General features: G+C 35.6%; 1 protein-coding gene across 5 annotated transcripts; it reads right to left on the bottom strand.

Annotated features, from left to right (window-relative positions):
• Nucleotides 1–70: 70 nt before the first annotated feature.
• On the bottom strand, nt 71–9,113 carry LOC127429821 (V-set and transmembrane domain-containing protein 5). Of its 5 annotated transcripts, none has more exons than XR_007895344.1 (5): nt 8,829–9,113; nt 2,657–2,983; nt 2,192–2,335; nt 580–669; nt 71–464 (listed from the first exon to the last, which is right to left on the bottom strand). XR_007895344.1 is itself a non-coding variant. In XM_051679069.1 (5 exons), exons 2-5 carry the CDS (start codon nt 6,110–6,112, stop codon nt 638–640), a joined length of 558 nt encoding a protein of 185 aa, XP_051535029.1. In that variant the 5' UTR covers nt 6,113–6,372; nt 8,829–9,113; the 3' UTR covers nt 71–637. The 5 variants fall into 5 exon arrangements, 4 of the variants coding, with proteins under 4 accessions (XP_051535029.1, XP_051535030.1, XP_051535027.1 ...); XM_051679069.1 differs by adding an exon at nt 6,058–6,372 and having other exon boundaries at nt 71–669; XM_051679070.1 differs by lacking the exon at nt 8,829–9,113 and adding exons at nt 6,058–6,372; nt 6,510–8,110 and having other exon boundaries at nt 71–669.
• Nucleotides 9,114–9,534: the final 421 nt, after the last annotated feature.

Raw genomic sequence — 9,534 nt, 5'->3', positions numbered from 1 at the left:
ACAATTTGATAGACTGCACAAGCAAAGTAGTACACATTTTTGGGGATTTTAGCAAATCGGGCCTAAATCCTTTATTTTTGAGTAAATCTGTAATTTCTTATTAGAGAGTGAAATTTGATATCTAGTGTTCCAGATTCCAGAACAAACACTCTTACGTGTGATGTTGACGTGGATGTTAGTTGTCCCCTGAAGGTGCTGGAGGATGGGGCCCTCCTGGCATTTGGATGGTATTAAAAATCAGGTTAGTGTAAGGTAGTGATGAAAGGATTTGTTCCTTCATTGTCCATTGTTTTCTTGTCGGTTTGAGTCATACATGATCAGGAAACATTGGAAGTTCAGGAGTCTGAGTCTCTAAGTGTCTGGGGCCCGGGGCCTTCATGTGCCTCACATCCTGCCCTCAACACATCGATACACAATGAGTTTTATGCTTGTCCTCAAGAAGTGTCCATGTGCATTCATATCATCTGGAATATTATGAGAGAGATGCAAGACTGACTTTGTGATGTGAAGTTCTTCACCGAAAGTAAGAAATGAATCACTTGTCCTCTGAACACAAGTCCGTTCATCTCAGACATTCACCTTTAATTCAGAAACAAATTGTTTCCTGTATTAGATGCTGTGTACATGTTTGTGCTCTTCACAGCCGCTGTAGTTCAGTGTCATCATACTCTTAAAATATAAGAAAAGAAAAGAAATGCCCAGTTAGTTGTAAATCCTAAATACAGTATATAGTTATAAATCTGAATTTAGTTGTAAATCCTAAAAACATAGTTAAAAATCTGAGTATATAGTTGTAAATCCTGAATATATAGTTATAAATCTGAATATATAGTTATAAATACAATAATATATTTATAAATACTAAACATGTAGTAATTGATCTGAATATATAGTTGTAAATCCAAATATATAGTTAAAAATCTGAATTTGTAAATCTGAATATATAGTTGTAAATCTGAATAAATAAATCTGAATATATAGTCGTAAATCCTGAATATATAGTTATAAATCTGAATATAGAGTTGTAAATACAATAATATATTTATAAATACTGAACATATAGTAATTAATCTGAATATATAAATCTGAATATATAGTTGTAAATCAGAATATATAGTTATAAATCTGAATACAGAGTTATAAATACAATAATATATTTATAAATACTGAGCATATAGTAATTAATCTGAATATATAAATCTGAATATATAAATCTGAATATATAGTTGTAAATCCTGAATATAATTATAAATCTGAATATACTTGTAAATCCAAATAAATAGTTAAAAATAAGAATATAGTTATACATATGAATATATAGTTGTAAATCCTAAATATACAGTTATAAATGATTGATTTAAATTATATTTAAAATGTTTGTAATGTTTTGCATAATTTACTTTTTCACTTACTATTTCCTTAGTATTGTTTTTTACCTCTTACTATCTTTACTTTTTTACTTACTATTTGCAATTGTTTTTGTTTTTTTATCATATTGTGTCACCGCCATTGCTTTTAAAGGTACTCTCAATAACATTTTTGTTTGTGTCATCTTGGACTTACGTGGACACCTAGCAGCTTGGATGCAACATCATTCAAAATGAATAGTTCTCAGTTACAAATGCCATTGCAGAAATACACTATTTACAGTGAGCCATGATTATTTTAATCCATGAGTGAAAGTGTCCCATATAACAAGACGGTTCCTGAGATTAAGCAAGTAGTATCCTAACATGGCAGCCCCACTGAATTAATTTTGAAAACATCTTCACTATACCACTTAAAACTTTTGCACAGTACTGTACTTAAATTTCAAAATTACAGTTTATTTCTGAGGAATAAAAACATTTTAATGAGGAAAAAATTACAGAGTGTATCTTTAGGATAAGAAATAAAAAGAACAAAACTGATTTTTTTATTTACTTATTTTTGTTTGTTTATTGATTTATTTAATTAAAAATTTTCTCCCCATAATTTATTTTTGTTTTCTCCTTGCTACTATAGTAGTAGTGTCAAACCTACATCTCTTTTCCAGCTCGTACTTTGCCGTAACATTTCTATATTACTGTCTTCTTCCGCTTGTATGAAATATTCCTTATCTGTTAGTTTGCTTTTGATAAAATTGTCTGCATAAATCAATACAATGTAAATGGTTTCAATAATTCAGTGTAAAACAAATTTAGTAAGTTACCAGGCATACGTCTCTTTTCACTCCAGTCCATGATGTAGCGGGACAGTTTATTCAAGAGCCACATACACAGCATGAGAAATGCAGCCAGGATCCCCAACCCAATGACAGATACAATCAAATACTGTATATCCTCATACAGCACCTCTGAAACATAAATAGAACATTTAATCAATGCAAGAATGAGAGAGAGAGAGAGAGAGAGAGAGAGAGAGACAGTATAGCTGTCACACTTTTTACTCCAGTAAATATTAGGTTTATTTTTGAAAGCCAAATTCTGTATAGACAACCACCTTAAAGTTATGGCTACCAAAAAAGCTATTAAACGTTTCCATTGTCATTACCCAAGACAAAAGATGCAGTTGCACACTTTGACCAATAGCAGGGCATGTTTTTTACATGTGCAGGTGACCAGCTATGGTGGTCTTTGCAACAGGGCAACTGAAGGGAAAAAAACTTACTACTTACCTGTTACATTCAGTACCAGACCTGCATCTTTGCTGTTCCCAGATGGTTCTGTAACAGTGATGATGTAATAGCCAGAGTCTTGAAGCCGTAAGTCCGATATCGTGAGAGAACCACTGGGATGAGTTTGCACTCTTCCCTCGTAGAATTGCGTGACATTTGCAGAGTCACCGAGCATCCAAACTGCGATGCTCTGCTGCTCGTTTACAGAATTGAACATCCATGTGACTGTTGGAATATCAATGAATGTGATATTCACGGAAAAATGCACTCTGCCCTGAACTGGTGCTGTGACAGTGTTCCTTTGGACTTGAATGGTGATTGCCTGAGCTTCAGAGAGAGTACACAGAGAACAGTTAAAATACATTCTTTTTTCCCTGTTTAATGTTCAAACTCAATTTTGAGTAATCCATTGGCCGACTTCATAAAGAGCATAAACATTGTGATGTTTTTAAATCATTGCTCTGTTTGTTTGAGTGGCCAGACATGTTAACCTCAGACTCGATCAATGCCATGAGTTTGAAACGGACCTAACTGTTTGGCAAAAAAATGAAAGATGGGAGAGTGTTTGGGAAACCTGTATGAACATTATTTATGCTATTCTATTTAATGCTGCTAGTGGCACTGACCACGTTTACATGCACTTAAGAAAACGGTTTATTCTAGGATTTAAGCAGAAAGTGGCATTCTGAAACATCATATAAACAAGAACACTGATTTCCTTATGCCTTTAAGGGATTAAGAGAAAGTGGTTTAACACACCTAGGTTTCTCTCAGAGAATGCGGCTTAATATACTCATGTAAACACATAAGTGACATTCTGATGGGTGTTTGATGGGTGCACATGCAAGGAACAGGCCAGGAGAACAAACGTCATAGGATGGAGCCCAACAACAACACAGCGGAAAGAATTCAACATTTCTAGGGGTACAGCGGGAGAATCACATATACAATAAACTATAGCCTACCCATTTATACACATGAATGTAAAATATTGACTTTCCCTAATGTAATATGCTGGTACATTGCGGGAATCCCGGAGTTTTAAGTAAGAGGGAAACCCCCAATACTGCATTGCAATTCAGCTGCAGGTCGCGGTAGTATGTTAAGGAAACAAACACAGCAACAGCTCTGGAATATCTGGAAATAAAGTGAATCAACAGAGAGTAAAATAATGAAGCCTTCCTCGGATGCCATGTGTGTTATTTACACAAGCATCGCGGGAAAATTATGTTGCTGTGGAGAAGGCTTCTTATTGAATGAGCCGCATGTATACAGGAGTAAGGAGAACACCAATTTTACAGTGCATTAAACGGAAACACTCATGTAACTGTGGTCACTGACATTACAAGCATCCCCTTTAGGGGTGTACTCAAAGATGTGCCTTGTGTCCAGGGTTGGGAAGGTTACTTTTATAATGTATTCCACTACAGTACAGATTGTATGTAATTTGATGTAATTTGTAACATATTTTGTTAGATTTCTCAAAGTCAGTAACGTAATCTAAATACTTTGCTTCAGCACTGGCAGAATGTTTTACAGAATAACGTTAAAAAAAATTCTGTCAGTACCATAAGTCAACATACACTTATATTAACCTCCTGAGACCCGAGCGTGACTGCTGTGTGCATATTCCATTTCCCTTTTTGATTTGTTAATAGCACCTAATAAACAAGCAAAAAAAAAAAAAAAAAATCTAGAGAAAATAGTTTTCCTAAAAATGTATGTCCACATATGTGGACAGCGGGAATATGTTGTGCAATTTTAAATAATACCAAGCTGTAGAAAATCCTATTTTATTCATCAGATTGTTTATTTTGTTTCCAGGAGTGTTGGTTATTCATGTTTTTGAGACATTATAGACATTACAAATTCTGAATCTATGTACTGATTATCATTGTCCCATGTCTGCCAAACCTGTTGAGTGGTCCATACATCATCTGCAGCCTGAAACTGAACTTTTGGTCGATTTTTGGAGTGAATGCACTTAGCTGTATAGAAAGCTATAGTATGCACCCTTGCTCCCTATTAAGTGAATGACCTCCAGTGAGCTGTCTGTCTGCACTGGTCTCAAAACAGTTAAAAATGCACCTTATTTTCATCCTAACTCCATATAAAGCCTCTGAAAGCAACAATTTTCAGCTTTTGGATTAACCCATTGATTCTCAGTGTGAAAATGCACAGTTAATATAGGAATGCATTTACTAATGCTGTACATAGAGCTAAAGACACCTAATATGAAATGGGACCTAACTTTTTTCTCTCTAGGAAGACCTTTGATATTAGGGCAAAGATGTACTATAAAAATATCTAAAAATCCTTAAAACAAGATCAATTTATTTAAATAGCAACACTGCTATAACACACACATTTGGTATGTCAGAGAATGTATTTTTAACCTCATGCGACCCCACGTCCACATGTGTGGATGTTGTATTTTGGCTATAAGTATAATAAGTAAATTTACTGAAAGGGGGAGAAATCTCATAATTAAATATATAATTTTCTCCAAAACACGTTTGCCTCAAATATTGGCAAATTCTTATGAGTAAAATATAAAGTATATACCCATTCATATTTTAAATTTTTTAGTACACCTGTGTGACAAGGAACATGAAATTGTTCAGCTATGACTTCCTGTTTCACATGGGTATAAATATGAGGTAACACACAGGACAAATTTGCTTTGTCATCCATCACAATGGTTAAGACCAAAGAATAAAGTTATGATGTGCAGCAAAAAGTTGTTCAGCTTCACAAAATTGGAAGTGGCTATAAGAAAATAGCTAAAGCATTGAAAATACCCATTTCCACCATCATGGCAATAATTAAGAAGTGCCAATCAACTGGAGATGTTACGAATTGGCCTGAAAGAGGACGTGTGTCTATATTGTCTCCATGCATGGTGAGGAGAATGGTTTGAGTAGCCAAAAATTCTCCAAGGATCACAGCTGGAGAATTGCAGGAATTAGTTGGGTCTTGGGGTCAGAAAGTCTCCAAAACTACAATCAGTGTAACGTATGGAAGGAAGTCATGAGAGCTGGATCTAGGTGCAGCGAAACAGTATTTAATAAAATAAACAAAGTACAGATTAACGGGGTAAACACAGGAACAAAAGAAACAATCACGATGGGAAAAACACAGAAACAGAGATAACATCTACGATGGGAAGGGGTCAATGAACAGGAGGTCAAAACACATAACAACTGACAAGGAATGAGCAAATAACAGGGCATTAAATACACAAATACTAATGAGTTAATGAAACACAGGTGAGAACAATCAAGGACAGCTGGAAGTGATGAGGGCAGGGAATTAGGGGAAATGTAGTCCGGGCGGAACAGATGACAGTGGAGAAACACAAGGCAAACAGCAGTGAATCATGACAATCAGACATCACCTACTTAACAGCAAGTTGTTTGGGAGGGTTTCAAGAAAAAAGCTGCTCTCTGCTCTCATCCAACAACAAACTCAAGCATCTTCAGTTTGCTAGACACTACTGGAACTTCAAATGGGACTGGGTTCTATGGTCAGACGAAACAAAAATAGAGCTTTTTAGCAGTAAACACCCAAGATGAGTTTGGCGCACACATAGAGGTAGCCATATGGAAAAGTACCTCATGCCCACAGTTAAATATGGTGATGGATCTTTAATGTTGTGGGGCTGTTATTATGACAGAGTCCTGGACATCTTGTTCGGATACATGGCATCATGGACTCTATCAAATACCAACAAATAAAAAATCAAAACCTGATTGCCTCTGCCAGAAAGCTTAAAATGGGCTGTGGTTGGATATTCCAGCAGGCCAATGATCCAAAACACACATCAAAATCAACACAAAAATAGTTCACTGACCACAAAATCAAGGTTCTGACATGGCCATCCCAGTCCCCTGACCTGAACCCCGTAGAAAATGTGTGTGGTGAACTGAAGAGGAGAGTCCACCAGCGTGGACCTCTGAATTTGAAAGATCTGGAGAGATTCTGTATGGAGGAATGGTCTCAGATCACTTGCCATGTGTACTCCAACCTCATTAGGCATTATAGGAGAAGACTCAGAGCAGTTATATTGGCAAAGGGAGGTTGCACAAAGTATTGAATAAAAGGGTGCCAATAATTGTGCCACACATATATTTGACAAAATTATTTGTTTTTTGATCAAACTTGTGTTGTGTTTAGAATTGTTTGATATCTGTTCGAGGATAGATTTTTGTAAATATTTGGAATGAAAGACCAAAAGGATAGACAATAAGGATATATTTTTCACAGCCTTCTTTTCTCATCAAGGTGCCAACATTTTTGGCCACCACTCTGTGTTGTTGCATTGTTTTCAGTTTAAATTACCTTCATTCAATTACATTTGTAGTTACACTGTTAACCTTACCCCAATCCTTAACCTAACCCGACCCTTTCCCTAAACCCTAGCCTAACCACTACTCCTAAACCTACCCATACCTCAAAGGCTAAAGGCTACATTGGTTAGTATTTCTCATATAAATATCCTTTATTCTTGTAAATACCTTAACTGCATAAAATATATTAACAAAGCATGTATCCTGTAATTGTATATTTATTAAATTTATGTTTCATCCTTCAAAGCGTATCTAACTTTTTTCTGTTAAGCTGTAGAAACATGCTGAATTAAACATGAATTAAACTGAGAATTTTCTACAACCCCAAATCCGAAAAAGTTGGGACAGTATGAAAAATGCTAATAAAAGCAAAAAGGAGTGATTTGTAAATTATATTCACCCTTTGCTATATTGAAAGCACTACAACTACACATTGTGAATTTCATAATTTTTTTTGAAAATGTACAGTAATTTCAAATCAGATGATTTGAAATCAGATGCCCATGCCGTATTGTGCGTTTATAATGCACCACACATTCTCAATTGGAGATGGCCAGGACTGCAGACAGGCCACATTAGCGCCCGCACTCTCTGCTTATTTGGCCAGTATGTTTTACTACAAATAAAACCATAGTAAATACAAGATTAACTATTGTTAATCTTAAGTAAAACCATGGTAAATATATGGAAACAGTATACTGTATTAAAACCATGGTTTCTTAGTCTACCACAGTAATGGTTCCCACCACCACCAAGGGAATGCAGAACTTATTGAAAAAATCCCGCTCTGTCTATGGGACTCCATATATAGACATTATTTGTATGCTCTCTTTCTTTGAAATAATTGATGCTTTGATATTTTTTTATCTATTGCAATGACATTTGGGACCACTGTGAACAACATTCTACAAAAACAGTGATATTTTGACTCTCTGATTGCTTTATGCAAGTACATCAAAAAGTAAAAGCATGCAACAGTTAAACTGTCGCTCATATGCCAGTACTTCCAAGGCTAGTTAATAATTACATTTGTTTAAGCCACGAACAAGCTGGTGGAATTTAAAACCAGCTGACAGGATAAATAAGAGCCTTTCATACTTCAGTGTGCCTCAGAAACATATGACATAATCTTTCACCTTTGGGTTTGGGTAGCAGGATCAATGGTACATAGATGCAATGTACAGTATACATATATATATATATATATATATATATATACAGTATGTGTGTGTGTGTGTGTGTGTGTAAATGCTCTTCACGATAACAATACAATGTTATGATCAAGGCCAGAAACATACTCTACATTTGTGAGAGTTAATGTGACTCTACTGCCCATTGAAAATGAAGCAGAAACAGGTTTGTCCCGACTGACTCATTTACTGCTGAAACTACAATCCTGTCACTTCAGGATTTAACACTTGCAAGTCACATACGTGGCAGTTTGTTAGTTGTTCATGTGAACGTGTTCACATAACATAATATGAGATATCCATCCATTTTAATGTTAAAAAAAAAGTTTTGAGAATGCATAGCACCTACTGTATACCTAAAAGTTTCAGTCATAACACTGTAATAATGATTATCAATAATAATATGTATTAATATGATTCCTTGTTTGTTATCTATAAAATACACATGCAATGCACACATGTGAACAAATGTTTGCATAGCTATTTAGATGAGGACAGACTTCTATTGATTTTATATAAAGGTCATTATGACTACTATTAACTAACCCACCCACCCCTAAAAGAAGACATTTAGCTCACTTCTGGAAACAATTTGGTCTATGGCCACATACAGACACCCTAACACGCACTTACTGTAATGACAAAGACAGAAGATCAAGAGAAGTATCTGTGTGTTCTGAGACAAACTGATCCATACGAGCGTCATTCCTCCATGTATTTCCACACGAGTAATGTGATTCTCTTCACAGCGCGGTCATAACTCTGCACTTTCACTGTGATTTTCTGCTTTCATTTCTGTCAACTGCATGTTTCTTCACACCTCCACTGATTATGTTTTCTCTTCCTCTTTCATTACTCTCTTATCTTTCCATCTTTTCCTCTGTCTGTATCTGATCTGTTCATTCAACAGAGTCGTTGCACTTGATAGTGATCAGACTAGTTCAACAGGCTGTGAACAAACACAATAAACACACAAACGCCCACACACACATAAAGCATGGCTGTGTTCGGCATCACATTCAGCAGTATATGTTGTATACTTCCAACTATTTAAAAAAGCAGGGCCATTTTTAAGTATAAGAGCCAAAGTGTTATAAGTGGCTGCATAGGTCCCCCAAGCCACCAGGGGACCCCGGATGGTGATCGTATACAAGGGGGAACACCCCCCATATTTGTTTTACTTTTTGCTGTCATAAATATGAAAATATTGCATTTGAATCAAATTCTGTGTAATAATGTCTTGGACCCGATGAGATTTAATCGAGTGAAGAACTGAGAAGTCAATAAAATGTAAATATAAGGGCTGTGTGGTGGTGCCCCTCAAGGATTCCTTTTCTTG

The sequence above is a fragment of the Myxocyprinus asiaticus genome, chromosome 39, assembly GCF_019703515.2.
Source record: "Myxocyprinus asiaticus isolate MX2 ecotype Aquarium Trade chromosome 39, UBuf_Myxa_2, whole genome shotgun sequence".
In the NCBI taxonomy this organism is placed as follows: Eukaryota; Metazoa; Chordata; class Actinopteri; order Cypriniformes; family Catostomidae; genus Myxocyprinus; species Myxocyprinus asiaticus.
Note: the sequence above shows the minus strand (reverse complement) of the source record. Positions and strands in the feature narration are given on the sequence as shown.